At 33.1% G+C, this 20,121-nt stretch overlaps 1 protein-coding gene across 2 annotated transcripts in view; it reads left to right on the top strand.

The window, feature by feature from the left end:
• Positions 1 to 20,121, top strand: part of LOC143239467 (uncharacterized) — a 386,069-nt gene that overhangs the window by 31,744 nt on the left and 334,204 nt on the right. Inside the window, exons 2-4 of one of the 2 annotated variants that reach the window (XM_076480555.1) lie at positions 3,212 to 3,580; positions 5,770 to 6,081; positions 9,992 to 10,083. In XM_076480555.1, coding sequence (XP_076336670.1) covers positions 3,212 to 3,580; positions 5,770 to 6,081; positions 9,992 to 10,047 — 737 coding nt within the window. In that variant the 3' untranslated portion in view covers positions 10,048 to 10,083. Of the gene's footprint in view, positions 1 to 3,211; positions 3,581 to 5,769; positions 6,082 to 9,991; positions 10,084 to 20,121 lie in introns of those variants that run through there. The other variant, XM_076480554.1, reaches the window with a different exon arrangement.

The following is a 20,121-nucleotide window of genomic DNA, read 5'->3' on the forward strand; positions in this document are numbered from 1 at the left end:
GTTTCATCTATTTTTGGTTTGCCTGATGAAAGCCCAATTACGTATGTTGCATTGTTGTTGTTTTTCACAATAACAAATAACTGATTTAAAAAGTTCATTACTTTTGCTATTGTATTAGTTTAATAGAAACCGGCAATACTTAATATTAAAATAAATATAACTGTACACGTATTAATACTAGTTTTGTTTGTTTTATCAAGTCTTCGCTTAGTATTTTTACGATTTACACTATTTTCTTGGACGATCATTTTAACATCTTAAAGAACAAATCAGATATTATGTTTAAGTACACAAGAGAGAGCTTTTGAACGTTTTTTCAGTTATATTGAAAGCTGTTCGATTAGTTTTCCAGATATAAAAACCATATCGGTCCTTACATTCAATTCGATACACATTCTGATACATCAATACCAGCTAATTTTATCAGCAGAAGATGACCTAATATTACATTGATAAATAAGGAATTTTTACAATAAAATCATGTCTCAATCCTTAACACTTTGTTTGTTGTTGTTTTTTTCACACATGTTTAGCGATGTATAGCAATACGTAATAAAGGGGCTTGTTTTCTGAATTCTAAATGCTCGTCTCTCGAAGTGAATCAGTAATTCCGTTTCTTGGAACAATAAAATTGTATATGCCATTTTGAATGGACGCTCGTTTTGTGATACAAGTCGAGATTTCAACGAGTTTTCGCATTAAGAAAAGTCTGCTGAACAAATGGTTTGAGTTGTTTACAAAATGTTCTTTTTATAATACTTATGTGTTGTTTGAAATCATAGAAGGAGTCGCAACAAATGTAAACTCTCCAGTATGTATCACAACAAAAAAGCAGAAAAGTGAAATTCTTTGTCTCGTTAATTTTCAATTAAAAACAAATTAAAACTAAAGCATACGACCAACTTTATTTTTATCTGTAGTATAGAAATTCGCTATGAAGCAAATTTGAAACAAAGTTTATATAATTTCATGATTTCAAAATCTCAGAAATGCCATTCACAGAGTGGCCAGGTGGTTAAGACGCTTGAGGGTTCGAATCCCTGTGGGGTCGTTATAATGTGACAGTCAATTCCACTGTTCGTTGGTAAAAGAGGAGCCTAAGAGTTGGCGGAGGGTGGTGATGACTAGCTGCCTTCACTCTAGTCTTACACTAGAAACGTGATGAATATGAAGAAATGGATATAGCACCTTATTCTATCTGAGTCATTAATATCATGGCTAAAATAGGCAAAGAGGAATTCCCACACTTCGATTTCGTCATAATTAATACATTGAAAGTGAAAGTTTATTTAAATTGCTAAAAAGATCAAAGCATAACAATCCTGTGAGCCGCTTTTTTTAAGCGGTAAATCTGTGAAAAGTTTTCTTATTTTGTATCAAACATAACCTTTTATGGTTACTTTTTGTTGTGTTTTTTATGGTTACTTTTTGTTGTGTTTTTTATGGTTACTTTTTGTTGTGTTTTTTATGGTTACTTTTTGTTGTGTTTTTGTTTTTATACACAATAAACAAAATTCTTTAGTTTTTTTGACGAAAGCTTTACAATTCATTTTATAAAACGAAAAGATTCTGTAATATGAGGAGCAGATATCCAAGCTAAGACTTTTTCTGGATTGAAAGTGTAAGGTTTATAAACAATAATAATAGGAACTAACGGACACTAGCTTATAGTTCTTCGGAAAACATTCGGTTCACTGTATTCTGTTCTCAATCCTAATGTCTTATGAAAAGTATAATTAAACATAGCAATGTTTCGCCAGCTTGACGTTCACATTATGACAGTTCATTAGACAGTTCATTAGAAAGTTGGCCGGACTTGTTTATCTGTAATTAGAACGTTTTAAGTTCTCACATACAACTTAAATGATTAATTAATGTAATAAACTGAGCCAAATGTACATGACAATAAGGTAGTTACAATGATCCATGAATACAAACTTAATTTTTTCATTTCTTTATTACTTTCATATTATGAACTTACAGTGTTAAAACTAGGAAGACAAGATATTAGCAGATGTAGAAATGTATGGCCTCTATGATTTAGCTATTTATTTGTCCAGTGCTTAATTTTTGTTGTTTTAAAAATTACTGATTGTGTATCGGCACCTTGAAATGTTTTATAACTATATAACTGAGATGCTTAATACACACTGTACGGAAGTGGAAGTAATAAATCTATTTATTAACACCAGTTTTACTTTCTTGAAAAATTGCGAGATTTACGAACATAATATGGTGTAACCCCACGAGATTTGCAGTTTTAATACAATGTAACATCACAAGACGTGCAACTTGACCTCTTGTACATTAAGAGTTTTTATCTCTTCTAACATTAAGGTATGCCAAGTATAACCTTCTTGTAATATGACCAAAATTTCAGTTTTAACTTCTTTTAACATTACAAGGGCTTCAGATGTAACCTTTTCTGAGTTTACGATATTTCTAGCTGGAAACTATTTTAATACCACTAGATTTCCAGATTTATTTCTAATAACGAAATGATATTTCCTGCTTTAACCATTTGTAACATAATTTATAACACTCCTAGGTTTTCTACATTCGTTGCTAAGAACGCTTAGCACGTGCTGTAATTACTAAACAATAATATTGATTTCATTTTTAATACACTTATCAACAAAATAATTGTGTACTTAACATCTTTGTTTTTGCATTCAATGGTGAACCGAAAATGTGACCACTGAAAGGATCGAACCTTAAATTTGGTGTTTAAAACTGCTCAAGCAAACCGCTGAACCAACGTTAGGTATTTTTAATAACACAAGTAGAAACAGCTCTCACGTGGAACTTCGATGAGAAAACTGTATGTGTGTTTCTTATAGCAAAGCCACATCAGGCTATTTGCTGTGTCCACAGAGGGGAATCGAACCCCTGATTTTAGCGTTTTAAATTTCTTCCAATCGAGGACAGAAAACTGTGAAATAATTCCAGTGATATCTAGAGAGGTCCAAAAGTAAATCCTCGATTATAAAGTTCATTTGTACTTATTTATAAACAATTTAAACTGCAGTATTTGCAACAAAAAAAATAGTAATTTTCAGAAAAAGACAAAAGATTACTTAGGTGTAATTGAATGTTTGTATAATTTTGTCTTTCATGAGGTTACCATGGGTCCAATGTTTGTATAATTTAGTCTTTCTTGAGGTTACCATAGGTCACTATCTCTTACGTATCTACTTGTTTGATTTAATAGAGCACAATGCTTTGCACATTTCTGAGCTGTCGATTCCCCGCTGGGTAGAAAACGGGACCCAAGAATCTGTCACATTGGACTGTGTGTACACTCTGACGGATAAAGACAACCGGCTTGTTGTGAAATGGTTTCTTAACAATGATCCCAAACCCATCTACCAGTGGATTCCCGAGCTCGGATCTCGGCTAGTTTCGGAAAAACTCCAGGGACGTATCGACATGAACTTCTCTGTCACACCGTTCAATAAATTTACAGAGTACAGAAGCCTTCGAATCCTGAATCCAACAACTCATCTAAGTGGAAAATACGCTTGTCATGTGGCTTCCTTTAACGGACTTGACACAGCGGAAAAGGAAATGATAGTTTATGGTAAAAATAAATAAATATACAATATAAAACTTCTTAAAAAGAAAGTTGATTAATTATCAAATTGCACATGTGCAAATAATTCGAAAAGAAAATATAATTTTAAATATCTTTGCATATAATTTCATTTCTGCATAGATTTTAATTAAAATGTACATTCAATAAATGTTTCACTAACTAATGTTGTAACGAAATAATTAATTAGAGAAATATGGTAATTAACATACTACCTAATTGGATAAGGAACTCTACTCAAAGTCGTAACTTGTTAGAGTCGTGAAAATAGATACATACTATATACATTATTTTTACATGTGATGTTTATATATTGAAAACATTCAACTGTATCACATGAAAATATGAATAAATCATATGTCATGTGAAGTAAGAACGTCGTTAAAGGTCGATAACACTCAGCTAAAGAGCTGTGATTCAAGTAATCGTGACTTTTAACAATATGAATGCCACTAAAGTAGGTTTCATATTCGTTATACAAAATATCAGACCTGTTAGTTTCTAATGTTGGCTAGTTTCCGACGTTCAACTACATGAGGAAGTTTCTATTAGTTGAAAAAGTGTATAAAACTAGAATAAACTTTAAACAATAAATTTTAACTCAAACTGTTCTTTTTGTACACGTGCAACTGTTCAAGCTTCTTTGATGTAAAGAAGGTTCTAGTTTCTGTTAGTCATGAGATTATTTCTTTAGCCTGTTTTACTGGTATCAGAGAAAACCATTTTGAAAGCACAAACACTGATTTGATTGCTATTTTCAATAATCTTCCTCAATTTGCATCCACAAACTATAAATGTAATCACTTAGAAACTTTATTTGTAGTTTAGTGCGTTGAACTTTGGTTTGGTTTGTAGTTTAGAGTAGTGATCTTTACTTTGGTTTGTAGTTAGGAATAGTGATCTTTACTTTGGTTTGTAGTTAGGAATAGTGATCTTTACTTTGGTTTGTAGTTAGGAATAGTGATCTTTACTTTGGTTTGTAGTTAGGAATGGTGATCTTTACTTTGGTTTGTAGTTAGGGATGGTGATCTTTACTTTGGTTTGTATTTAGGAATGGTGATCTTTACTTTGGTTTGTAGTTAGGAATAGTGATCTTTACTTTGGTTTGTAGTTAGGGATGGTGATCTTTACTTTGGTTTGTAGTTAGGAATGGTGATCTTTACTTTGGTTTGTAGTTAGGAATAGTGATCTTTACTTTGGTTTGTAGTTAGGAATAGTGATCTTTACTTTGGTTTGTAGTTAGGAATGGTGATCTTTACTTTGGTTTGTAGTTAGGATGGTGATCTTTACTTTGGTGTAGTTAGGAATGGTGATCTTTACTTTGGTTTGTAGTTAGGAATAGTGATCTTTACTTTGGTTTGTAGTTAGGGATGATGATCTTTACTTTGGTTTGTAGTTAGGAATGGTGATCTTTACTTTGGTTTGTAGTTAGGAATGGTGATCTTTACTTTGGTTTGTAGTTAGGAATGGTGATCTTTATTTGGTTTGTAGTTAGGAATGGTGATCTTTACTTTGGTTTGTAGTTAGGGATGGTGATCTTTACTTTGGTTTGTAGTTAGGAATGGTGATCTTTACTTTGGTTTGTAGTTAGGAATGGTGATCTTTACTTTGGTTTGTAGTTAGGGATGGTGATCTTTACTTTGGTTTGTAGTTAGGGATGGTGATCTTTACTTTGGTTTGTAGTTAGGAATAGTGATCTTTACTTTGGTTTGTAGTTAGGAATGGTGATCTTTACTTTGGTTTGTAGTTAGGAATGGTGATCTTTACTTTGGTTTGTAGTTAGGAATAGTGATCTTTACTTTGGTTTGTAGTTAGGAATGGTGATCTTTACTTTGGTTTGTAGTTAGGAATGGTGATCTTTACTTTGGTTTGTAGTTAGGAATAGTGATCTTTACTTTGGTTTGTAGTTAGGAATGGTGATCTTTACTTTGGTTTGTTGTTAGGAATGGTGATTTTTATTCTGTCTTTGAGTCTAAAATTCAGTTTTATTATACTTTATAGTAATGATATTTATTCTAGTTTGTAGTCTAGTAGTGTTTTGTTTTCATATAATTAAATACACTGAAGTAAAATTGTCTTTCCTCAAACACATGTTCATTATATTAATATTTGCTTTTCACAATTGTTATAATTTGATCTTTTTCCAGTTCACTGGTATTTTGTTCTATATTCTCTAGCACCAGCCAAATGCCTTCGATTTAATTATACCAAATCGGCCATTGATCTAACTACGTTAAGTTGTGAAGTGGGACAAATCTTTCCAGTACCTGAAATAACCTTGTATCGTACGAGTCCCGGTGATAGCAAGCCTACAATCATAACTGACACCGTAACCAAAATTTCAGATAAAGGTGACACTTATCGGGCAGTAGTTACTCATAAGGTAAGAGACACTGATCTGCCACCAGACGGCGCTACATTATATGAATGTGTTATTCTTTTCCCTGGTGCTGGTTATCGGAGACATAAAAGCGTAACATATTATCCTGGTAAGTATGTGTTATATTTATTTTCTTCAATAATCACTTTTATTCTATGTCATTGTTCAATATTCATTTACGAGCATTATATATAATATCTAGAGTAATAGGGTGTTCGACTCATAATCTGAAGGTCACGGGTTCGAATCCCCGACACATCAAACATGCTCGCCCTTTCAGCCGTGAGGGAGTTATAAAGTTACGATTAATCCCACTTTTCTTTGGTCAAAGAGTAGCCCAAGAATTGACGGTTGGTGGTGATGACTAGCTGTCTTTCCTCTAGTTTTACACTGCTATATTAAAGACGGCTACCGCAGATAGCCCTCGAGTAACTTGGCGCAAAATTAAAAAACAAACAAACAAACTTGTAATTTATTTTACACACAGACAGTTTCTAAGCCTTTTTTTCCACCAAGATGCTATTCAACCATTACTTTTTCTGTAATTCAGAAGCGAAAGAAGATAATATTAATAGTACCTATAAAGACACTTTTTCAGTGTAAATAGGAAACACATTTCAAGACTCTATGGCTTCAGATCCAGTGTTTGTCCTTTCCTTAAGACTAAAATTAATTTTATACATAGCGATTACTCTGTTTCTTTATCCAGATTAACTTGATGTTTTTCTTGGTTATTAATAACAAAATATCTGTTACTGGTTACCAAGCAACTACTTTTATTGACAAAGTATTCTACTTTTTAATCGTTGTGAAGCGCGAAGATATACAATGGGCTACCTATGATGTGCCCACCACGAGTATTTAAACCTGATTTTTAGTGTTATAAATATTCATAACTTGCCGCTGAGTTACCGAGAAGGGGACTTTTTTTTTTTTGTAAAGAAGTCACGAAAACCGCCAAAAGTGACTTGTTACTTTCACTCTGTCTTCAACATGTTAGGGTTGGTCATTTCTGAGATAACATAACGAAACGTTAAAAGAATACGTTCTAATGATAACATGTAATATCTAAGAATATTTGATTCATTAGTGTAATCGTTTTAAATATTTTGTCACTGATAAATATAGCTAATGATATGAAACGTGAATAAGGAAAATGCTACGATGAAACAGCCGTCTTTCACGTCAATTGTATAAAAGTAACGCTAACAGAACATATATATAACGTTTCATCTGACAGCTTCATGTAATATCGTGATTGTGGTTTTTAAATCATAAGAATATTTTTGTCCTTTCACTTATTTCAAATGTTAAACTATAAATACTTAATTCAAATTTTTCATTGCGTGACACGTGATTCGAGCCATCTTTTTATAATATAAAACTGACCACGATAGAACACTGAAATGTTTTAGGCTAGATCGGGTATTGAACACAAAGACTAGACTTGAACATTGAACATAAAGACTAGACTTGCACATTGAACATAAAAACTAGACTTGCACATTGAACATAAAGACTAGACTTGCACAATGAACACAAAGATTTGAGTTGCACATTGAACATAAAGACTAGACTTGCACATTGAACATAAAAACTAGACTTGCACATTGAACATAAAGACTAGACTTGAACATTGAACACAAATACTAGACTTGCACATTGAACATAAAAACTAGACTTGCACATTAAACATAAAAACTAGACTTGCACATTGAACACAAATATTTGACTTGCACATTGAACACAAAGACTAGACTTGCACATTGAACACAAAGACTAGACCTGCACATTGAACATAAAAACTAGACTTGCACATTGAACATAAAGACTAGACTTGAACATTGAACACAAATACTAGACTTGCACATTGAACATAAAAACTAGACTTGCACATTGAACACAAATATTTGACTTGCACATTGAACACAAAGACTAGACTTGCACATTGAACACAAAGATTTGAGTTGCACATTGAACATAAAGACTAGACTTGCACAATGAACACAAAGATTTGAGTTGCACATTGAACAAAAAGACTAGACTTGCACATTGAACATAAAGACTAGACTTGAACATTGAACACAAATATTTGACTTGCACATTGAACACAAAGACTAGACTTGCACATTGAACACAAAGATTTGAGTTGCACATTGAACATAAAGACTATACTTGCACATTGAACACAAAGACTAGACCTGCACATTGAACATAAAAACTAGACTTGCACATTGAACATAAAGACTATACTTGGACATTGAACACAAAGAACTGACTTGGACATTGAACATAAAGACTAGACTTGCACATTGAACATAAAAACTAGGCTTGAACATTGAACACAAAGACTAGACTTGTTCATGAATAAAGGAAACCACGTACATATTGTATGTTTCGTATTACTCACTTATTTTCTATAATAATTCGTACTTGTAATACGTTATTGCCCAAGTCAAGCCGAATATGAGTTTAATGTAATATGAAGAAGGATGAACAGTTATTATGAGAAGGTTATGAATAGTTAGATGTTTATTCTTCTGTACATCCATGATGAGTTATAGATTGGAAAGCAAACAATTACGTTCGTAGAAGCTCGGAAAAAGATCCACAGTTTGTAAGTCTTAGTAGCATTGAGGGATTGTTTGTTTGTTTGTTTTTAATTTCGCGCACAGCTACACGAGGGTTACCTACCTATTCGTCCCTAATTTAGCAGTGTAAGACTAGAGGGAAGGCAGCTAGTCATCATCACCCACCGCCAAGTCTTGGTCAATTCTTTTACCAACGAATAGTAGAATTGACCACCACATTATAACGCCCCAAGACTGAAAGGGAAAGCATGTTTGGTGCGACGAGAATTTGAACCCGCGACCCTCAGATTATAAATCGAAGGCCTTACCCACCTGGTCATGCCGGGCCCACTGGTGTTTGAATTTCTGTGCTATTCAAATTAATTTATTTAACTAAATAAATTAGTTAATGAATGATACGTGCGTAAGCGTAAAATTTCAAGGCTCGAGTCTTTTATTTAAAATCTATATTTTATTATCCGTATAAACCATATTCCTTCACGAGATACAACATATTTTGTTTAAACTAGATTCGTACTTCCTATGACCCAACATTTATTGTCCATATTAACCACGTTCCACGCACTATAAACTGTGAACAGTAAGAAGTGTTCCTAATAAAATTGTGTTTTATACTTCATGTTAACTACGTTTCTTATACTATAAACAGCAGGCCTTGTTCTTAATAAAACCTTGGTGTTTGTTCTTCATATTACTCACTTTCCGTAGACTGTAAATATCAGATCTCGTTTCAAGTAAAGTTATCTCTTTATAATTCACATAAATATAACGTTATGGATCGGTAAACAGTAATTTACCCATAACATAATTCGTATTTCAAGTAATATGGGATGATGTTCTTATCAAGGATGTTTTGTTATTTCTTTAAATTAGTTTTGTTCTAACATACTTTACAAAAATCGGATTATGCTGTAATAAAACAAGCTAGTTCTTTGTATAATATATCTTTATATTTTGCGTAACACTAAGTCGTAATTACCATAAAAACTAGACTTTGTAATCAGCAGAAATGTGACATTTAGTCCTATAGAAACTTATGTTCCATTTGACGTCATGTTTGACTCAAAAAAGGTACGATATTTATTTGAACTGGTCGCTATGTTTCACAGCAACATTGTACTCTTATGATCAATCTTTGTGTTCAATATAAAGTAGATTTCAATTACCAAAAATATCAAAATAAGTTATGAAATAATTGGATTCTGCTACAAAGTACGATGCGTCCAAGTAATCATTTATAATTTCCAGTATATATGTTTTCTTCAATCCAAAGAAGGAAGATTAATTCTGGGTTCAGTTCTAATTACTAAGATAATATCTTGCTACTTGTAATACATAACTCCTTACTATTCCCTGAGATTTGTTACAGTTCCACACATTTATACTATGTATCATTAATTACCTCTCATTTGACTTAAATCCTTCCAGAAAGACATGAATATTCATGTACTCAAACAGCACGTCTTGTCCGAGTAGCTCACTGACAAGAAACCGTCTCAACCGCTTGGTTAAGCCCCTCGTTACGGAGAGCTTTATTATATGTTTAAGTTGTAATTTCTTTCTTGTACTTCGAATTCTAATTTTAGTATTACCAATAAATGTTCCGAAACACTTGTACATCAACCAAGTAAATAAAATAATAATTACGAACTTATTGTTACAGGTAAGGCTTTAATGCAACGCTTTGCTTCACTTCGTCTCGATGTAGCACAAGGCTTAGATGCTTTGTTTTCGTGTGATAAAAATTATTCGGTAAAGCATGGGCTCTGATTGTTTATTAGAAACAACAAGGCTAATTTCGTCTTTGTGTTAGTTATTTCAATACGGCTTCATAAGAGCAACTATCCTCTTTGCATTGGTGATGTTGTTTGTGTTTCGAGGCTTTTGTCAAAGGTTCTGTTTCAAATTCATTTTCTGAAAACTCATAAAAAATCTCAAGGTGTTGAACCTATGCGTGTTTCAAATTCTTTCCCAGAATACTTAGCAAGAAGTCCATGGTTCTCGACCTATTTGTGTTTCAAATTATTCCCCAGAATACTTAGCAAGAAGCCTAAGGTTCTGGATCTATTTGTGTTTCAAACTCGTCATCAGAATACTTAGCAAGAAGCCCAAGGTTCTGGATCTATTTGTGTTTCAAACTCGTCATCAGAATACTTAGCAAGAAGCCCAAGGTTCTGGATCTATTTGTGTTTCAAATTCGTCACCAGAATACTTAGCAAGAAGCCCAAGGATCTGGATCTATTTGTGTTTCAAACTCGTCACCAGAATACTTAGCAAGAAGCCCAAGGTTCTGGATCTATTTGTGTTTCAAACTCGTCATCAGAATACTTAGCAAGAAGCCCAAGGATCTGGATCTATTTGTGTTTCAAACTCGTCATCAGAATACTTAGCAAGAAGCCCAAGGTTCTGGACCTATTTGTGTTTCAAACTCGTCACCAGAATACTTAGCAAGAAGCCCAAGGTTCTGGACCTATTTGTGTTTCAAACTCGTCACCAGAATACTTAGCAAGAAGCCCAAGGTTCTGGATCTATTTGTGTTTCAAACTCGTCATCAGAATACTTAGCAAGAAGCCCAAGGATCTGGATCTATTTGTGTTTCAAACTCGTCACCAGAATACTTAGCAAGAAGCCCAAGGTTCTGGACCTATTTGTGTTTCAAACTCGTCATCAGAATACTTAGCAAGAAGCCCAAGGTTCTGGACCTATTTGTGTTTCAAACTCGTCATCAGAATACTTAGCAAGAAGCCCAAGGTTCTGGACCTATTTGTGTTTCAAACTCGTCATCAGAATACTTAGCAAGAAGCCCAAAGATCTGGATCTATTTGTGTTTCAAACTCGTCACCAGAATACTTAGCAAAAAGCCCAAGGTTCTGGATCTATTTGTGTTTCAAACTCGTCATCAGAATACTTAGCAAGAAGCCCAAAGATCTGGATCTATTTGTGTTTCAAACTCGTCATCAGAATACTTAGCAACAAGCCCAAGGTTCTGGATCTATTTGTGTTTCAAACTCGTCACCAGAATACTTAGCAAGAAGCCCAAGGATCTGGATCTATTTGTGTTTCAAACTCGTCAACAGAATACTTAGCAAGAAGCCCAAGGATCTGGATCTATATGTGTTTCAAACTCGTCATCAGAATACTTAGCAAGAAGCCCAAGGATCTGGATCTATTTGTGTTTCAAACTCGTCACCAGAATACTTAGCAAGAAGCCCAAGGATCTGGATCTATTTGTGTTTCAAACTCGTCATCAGAATACTTAGCAACAAGCCCAAGGATCTGGATCTATTTGTGTTTCAAACTCGTCACCAGAATACTTAGCAAGAAGCCCAAGGTTCTGGATCTATTTGTGTTTCAAACTCGTCATCAGAATACTTAGCAACAAGCCCAAGGATCTGGATCTATTTGTGTTTCAAACTCGTCACTATAATACTTAGCAAGAAGCCCAAGGTTCTGGATCTATTTGTGTTTCAAACTCGTCACCAGAATACTTAGCAAGAAGCCCAAGGTTCTGGATCTATTTGTGTTTCAAACTCGTCACCAGAATACTTAGCAAGAAGCCCAAGGTTCTGGATCTATTTGTGTTTCAAACTCGTCATCAGAACACTTAGCAACAAGCCCAAGGTTCTGGATCTATTTGTGTTTCAAACTCGTCACTATAATACTTAGCAAGAAGCCCAAGGTTCTGGATCTTTCTGTGTTTCAAGTTCTTCCTCAGAATACTTAGCAACAAGCCCAAGGTTCTGAACCCATTTGTGTTTCAAATTATTTCAGAATACTTATCAAGGATCTCAAGGTTCAGAACATATCTTGGTTTTAAAATCTTCCTTAAAATGGTCATCAATAAATTACTAGTTTTACCATTTTCGTGCACCAACCACCAATTCATGATACGATGAGCCACAGAAGGGTTAATACGAATCAAAATACACATAAGAACAAATAAACTCATAATACTGTATATACACACTTCAATACGGACGGTTTGCAACTTTAGCCTCATTTCACTTTTTGTCGTTTTGCTTGTTATCAGTCTCAGTTAACACACGGTGGAGTTAACATTAAATGTTCAAAGCATATAAACACTGTCAACAGGATGGTGCCAACATGAAGGTAAAGGTATATAAACACTGTCAACAGGATGGTGCCAACATGAAGGTAAAGGTATATAAACACTGTCAACACTATGATATTAATATCAAAGTAAAGGTGTATAAACACTGTCAACACTATGATATTAATATCAAAGTAAAGGTGTATAAACACTGTCAACACTATGATATTAATATCAAAGTAAAGGTGTATAAACACTATCAACACTATGATATCAATATCAAAGTAAAGGTATATAAACACTATAGACACTATGATATTAATATCAAAGTAAAGGTATATAAACACTATCAACACTACGATGTTAATATCAAAGTAAAGGTATATAAACACTATCAACACTACGATGTTAATATCAAAGTAAAGGTGTATAAACACTGTCAACACTACGATGATAACATGAAAGTAAAGATACATAAACACTGTCAACACTATGATGTTAACATGAAAGTAAAGATATATAAACACTCTCAACACTACGATGTTAACATGAAAGTAAAGATATATAAACACTGTCAACACTACGATGTTAACATGAAAGTAAAGATATATAAACACTGTCAACACTACGATGTTAACATGAAAGTAAAGATATATAAACACTGTCAACACTACGATGTTAACATGAAAGTAAAGATATATAAACACTGTCAACACTACGATGTTAATATCAAAGTAAAGGTGTATAAACATTGTCAACACTACGATGTTAACATGAAAGTAAAGATATATAAACACTGTCAACACTACGATGTTAACATGAAAGTAAAGATATATAAACACTGTCAACACTACGATGTTAACATGAAAGTAAAGATATATAAACACTGTCAACACTACGATGTTAATATCAAAGTAAAAGTGTATAAACACTGTCAACACTACGATGTTAACATGAAAGTAAAGATATATAAACACTATCAACACTACGATGTTAACATGAAAGTAAAGATATATAAACACTGTCAACACTACGATGTTAATATCAAAGTAAAAGTGTATAAACACTGTCAACACTACGATGTTAACATGAAAGTAAAGATATATAAACACTGTCAACACTACGATGATAACATGAAAGTAAAGATATATAAACACTATCAACACTACGATGTTAACATGAAAGTAAAGATATATAAACACTGTCAACACTACGATGTTAACATGAAAGTAAAGATATATAAACACTGTCAACACTACGATGATAACATGAAAGTAAAGATATATAAACCCTATCAACACTACGATGTTAACATGAAAGTAAAGATATATAAACACTGTCAACACTACGATGTTAACATGAAAGTAAAGATATATAAACACTGTCAACACAACGATGATAACATGAAAGTAAAGATATATAAACACTATCAACACTACGATGTTAAGATTAAAGTAAAGATATATAAACACTGTCAACACTACGATGTTAACATGAAAGTAAAGATATATAAACACTCTCAACACTATGATGATAACATGAAAGTAAAGATATATAAACACTCTCAACACTACGATGTTAACATTAAAGTAAAGATATATAAACACTGTCAACACTACGATGTTAACATGAAAGTAAAGATATATAAACACTGTCAACACTACGATGTTAACATGAAAGTAAAGATATATAAACACTGTCAACACTACGATGTTAATATCAAAGTAAAGGTGTATAAACACTGTCAACACTACGATGTTAACATGAAAGTAAAGATATATAAACACTGTCAACACTACGATGTTAACATGAAAGTAAAGATATATAAACACTATCAACACTACGATGTTAACATGAAAGTAAAGATATATAAACACTGTCAACACTACGATGTTAATATCAAAGTAAAAGTGTATAAACACTGTCAACACTACGATGTTAACATGAAAGTAAAGATATATAAACACTGTCAACACTACGATGATAACATGAAAGTAAAGATATATAAACACTGTCAACACTACGATGTTAACATGAAAGTAAAGATATATAAACACTGTCAACACTATGATGATAACATGAAAGTAAAGATATATAAACACTCTCAACACTACGATGTTAACATTAAAGTAAAGATATATAAACACTATCAACACTACGATGATAACATGAAAGTAAAGATATATAAACACTGTCAACACTACGATGTTAACATGAAAGTAAAGATATATAAACACTGTTAATACTACGATGATAACATGAAAGTAAAGATATATAAACACTGTCAACGCTATGATGTTAACATGAAAGTAAAGATATATAAACACTATCAACACTACGATGTTAACATGAAAGTAAAGATATATAAACACTGTCAACACTACGATGTTAATATCAAAGTAAAAGTGTATAAACACTGTCAACACTACGATGTTAACATGAAAGTAAAGATATATAAACACTGTCAACACTACGATGATAACATGAAAGTAAAGATATATAAACACTATCAACACTACGATGTTAACATGAAAGTAAAGATATATAAACACTGTCAACACTACGATGTTAACATGAAAGTAAAGATATATAAACACTGTCAACACTACGATGATAACATGAAAGTAAAGATATATAAACCCTATCAACACTACGATGTTAACATGAAAGTAAAGATATATAAACACTGTCAACACTACGATGTTAACATGAAAGTAAAGATATATAAACACTGTCAACACAACGATGATAACATGAAAGTAAAGATATATAAACACTATCAACACTACGATGTTAAGATTAAAGTAAAGATATATAAACACTGTCAACACTACGATGTTAACATGAAAGTAAAGATATATAAACACTATCAACACTACGATGTTAACATGAAAGTAAAGATATATAAACACTCTCAACACTATGATGATAACATGAAAGTAAAGATATATAAACACTCTCAACACTACGATGTTAACATTAAAGTAAAGATATATAAACACTGTCAACACTACGATGTTAACATGAAAGTAAAGATATATAAACACTGTCAACACTACGATGTTAACATGAAAGTAAAGATATATAAACACTGTCAACACTACGATGTTAATATCAAAGTAAAGGTGTATAAACACTGTCAACACTACGATGTTAACATGAAAGTAAAGATATATAAACACTGTCAACACTACGATGTTAACATGAAAGTAAAGATATATAAACACTATCAACACTACGATGTTAACATGAAAGTAAAGATATATAAACATTGTCAACACTACGATGTTAATATCAAAGTAAAAGTGTATAAACACTGTCAACACTACGATGTTAACATGAAAGTAAAGATATATAAACACTATCAACACTACGATGTTAACATGAAAGTAAAGATATATAAACACTATCAACACTACGATGTTAACATGAAAGTAAAGATATATAAACACTGTCAACACTACGATGTTAACATGAAAGTAAAGATATATAAACACTGTCAACACTATGATGATAACATGAAAGTAAAGATATATAAACACTCTCAACACTACGATGTTAACATTAAAGTAAAGATATATAAACACTATCAACACTACGATGATAACATGAAAGTAAAGATATATAAACACTGTCAACACTACGATGTTAACATGAAAGTAAAGATATATAAACACTGTTAATACTACGATGATAACATGAAAGTAAAGATATATAAACACTGTCAACGCTATGATGTTAACATTAAAGTAAAGATATATAAACACTGTCAACGCTATGATGTTAACATGAAAATAAAGGTATATAAACACTGTCAACACTACGATGTTAACATTAAAGTAAAGACATATAAACACTGTCAACACTACGATGATAACATGAAAGTAAAGATATATAAACACTGTCAACACTACGATGTTAACATGAAAGTAAAGATATATAAACACTATCAACACTACGATGTTAACATTAAAGTAAAGATATATAAACACTGTCAAAGCTATGATGTTAACATGAAAATAAAGGTATATAAACACTGTCAACACTACGATGTTAACATGAAAGTAAAGGTATATAAAATACGTGTGATTATTCAAAGAGTTCATGTTAATATTTCTCAAAGTAAGATATGTTTATTGCAGAAGGTCGTGTTAACCCACATTTGTACCTGACATCACCAAACGTTCCTAAACATAAAACACACGCAGTAATTTAGTCCTTGTTATAATTTTGATCTCCATTATCAGTGACAGCATTTAGTTTTAAGGTTCGCTTTCCATATTTTGATGCTGTTCTCTCACTCCTTCTATATATACTTGTTTAGTAAGTATTCGGGCTCGGGCATGGCCAGGTGGTTAAGGAGCTTGACTCGTAATCCGAGGGTCGCAGGTTCGAATCCCGGTCGCACTAAACATGCTCGCCTTCCCAGCCGTGGGGGCGTTATAATGTGACGATCAATCCCACTATTCGTTTATAAAAGAAAACCCCAAGTGTTGGCGGTGGGTGGTGATGACTAGCTGTCTTCCCTTTAGTCTTACACTGCTAAATTGGGGACGGCTAGCGCAGATAGCCCTCGAGTAGCTTTGCGCGTAATTAAAAAAAACAAAAAACCAAAAAAACTAAGTATTGAATTTTTTACCTGGTGTGTAATTTTTGAAACAGTGAATTCTGATTTAGGGTGTCTTCGAATTGAGCACGCATTCTCTATGTAAAACAAGGCGTATTTTAAGATCTCTAAAGCTAGAACACCAAATTCATCACATTCACAGCTACAAAATAAAATCCGACCGATAAGTATCGACGTTAAGTTTAAAATATTTTATGTTTGAAACTAACGCTACAGTTATAATATTGTAATAAATAGTTCAAGATATCTTGGGTTCGAACCGTACACTGCAGATAAATATGTTTCTGTTATGTCCGACATCTTACAGTTTGTTTCTGTTATGTCCGACATCTTACAGTTTTCACGACATTTATTTAAACATTTATAAGTTTTATTTATCTGATTTTCTATTTTATTTTTAACTATTTTAAACCAGTGTAAGTAAAAAGTAAAAATAAATATATCAGCGCGCATGTCAGGACATTCAAAGTCAGTTATGTATCTTGTCTGTCTCTTTAGTTTCATGTATTGTCTTAGAATTACATATCACAGATAATATGCACGTGCCGCCTGTATGCGCGTGTTGTATACGCTGAAAATGAAGGATACATCGTTATTTCTCTCGTACGTTTACACTGTTTACTTCAGTTCACATGAATGACCACATCTATATCGTTTCCTAAACCCTTGTTCATATATTCAAGTGGCGGTATTTTCCACGTTTTTGATTTATCACCTATGTGACAGTCAGTCCGACATTATTCACACGCGGCGTAAACAGATAGTTATGTAGCAGCTCGACTGACAGGTTAATAACTCAAACGATCTGTAGTTTACTGAGAAGAATCTATTGACATAAACTTTATACATCACATTTCTTCCAAGGTTTAATAACATCATCGAAAGCAGTTTATAAATTATATTCAACATATACTTTAGAATGTCGCATAACTTCAACTATGACATACCCAGAGATAGACGTGGCATTTCCAGGTGGTTAAGGCACTCGACTAGTAAACAGCGGGTTCGAATCCCCGTCACACCAGACATCCTTGTTATTTCAGCCGTGGGGGTGATATAATGTTTCGGACAATTCCACCATTCGTTGGTAAAAGACTGGCTCAAGAGTTGACGGAGGGTGGTGGTGACTAGCTGCTTTCCCTCTAGACTTGGCCCGGCATGGCCAAGCGTGTTAAGGCGTGTGACTCGAAATTTGAGGGTCGCGGGTTCGCATCCCGGTTGCGCCAAACATGCTCGCCCTTTCAGCTGTGAGGGCGTTATAATGTGACGGTCAATCCCACTATTCGTTGCTAAAAGAGTAGCCCACGAGTTGGCGGTGGGTGGTGATGACTAGCTGCCTTCCCTCTAGACTTACACTCCTAACTTAGAAACGGCTAGCGCAGATAGCTCTCGTGTAGCTATGCACGACATCCAAAACAAATCAAACTCAGAGACAATGTGCTTTAAAGGTTATTTCACAATTAGGTGTCCAACTGTACCATAATGGTCAAATGATAAGAAACAATACTTCTCTGGTTTACAATGTTGATATATAAAATTAATCTTTATGTCTATATATATATCAAAACTTTTTCTTGTCTTTTCCTGTGCGTAATCGGGTGTTTTTGTGTTGATTTTTTTCATTTCATTCACTAAAGATTAACGAGTTTCAAAGACAGTGATAAATTGGATAATAACTACTTTTCCTTTTCTAATCCAAACCGGTTTGTTAGGTTTTATATCAATCTTGTATCTCTGAGTAAAAAAATATTCTACATGAGGGTGTATTCCTGTGATAAACGACTGACGTCTTTTTTCTTCAATGAAGAGAGGCCCGGCATGGCCAGGTGGTTAAGGCGTTCAACTCGTAATCCGAAGGTCGCGTGTTCGAATCCCCGTCACACCAAACATACTCGCCCTTTCAGCTGTGGCGCGTTATAATATGATGGTCAGTCCCACTATTCGTTGGTAAAAGAGTAGCCCAAGAGTTGGCGATCAGTGGTGATGGACTAGCTGCCTTCCATCTAGTCTTACACTGTTAAATTAGGGATATCTAGCGCAGATAGCCCTCGTATAGCTTTGCGCGAAATTAAAAAAAAACAAACAAACCAATGAGGAGTCTGAAATCATGGACGTCTGTTATTCGTATTAAGATTGAAATTAATCGCGCAAAAAATACAGTTATGCAAATTAACAATTATTACGTCATGTAATGAACAAATTAGAATGCAGTCTTACTTTCAGGTATAATTTCGTTGAGACTACACAAGAACAGCGAGATACTTTATTATCACGTAGTACAACGTTTTCTCCACAACTTTTGTTTTCTGCAGTGAAAACGCTATTAGACGCAACATCGTGGTGCATACATTCTGTATATATAATTAATCTTAACTTTACATGTGGTCTTAACGTAATATTAGTTACGTCTTTAATTTAGTATTTATTCCATTTTCTCTCTTTTGTTTTTATAAAATATGATATTTAGGGTTAAGTATTGTTAATTGATTTGACGTTATGTATTTGTAATCCCTAGGCTTACTTACTTTAACCATTACAACCAACATTTCATCAACTATTAATTCTTAAGATAATTTTTTTTATCATTACAGAATTTGTATGTCTTGGTTTAAGACAGTGTACCTAATCAATGAGGAGAAGTGTAGATTATGTGGTATTATCGACCTTTTAGTTTTACAGTATAACGGATTTACTATTATATATTCATTGTAATATTTATAATATTTGTTAAAGTTTAATATATATATCTTATATTGTTATATTTGTATTACGAAAGTCCCGCCTATTCTCGAAATTTGTAAAAGACTCTTGAGTGTAAGAATTAATAATATATATGTTTTACGAAAGCACTAGCGTATCTTTAAATATTGATGTTTCAGC

Source organism: Tachypleus tridentatus, chromosome 13 (genome assembly GCF_004210375.1).
Source record: "Tachypleus tridentatus isolate NWPU-2018 chromosome 13, ASM421037v1, whole genome shotgun sequence".
Classification (NCBI taxonomy): Eukaryota; Metazoa; Arthropoda; class Merostomata; order Xiphosura; family Limulidae; genus Tachypleus; species Tachypleus tridentatus.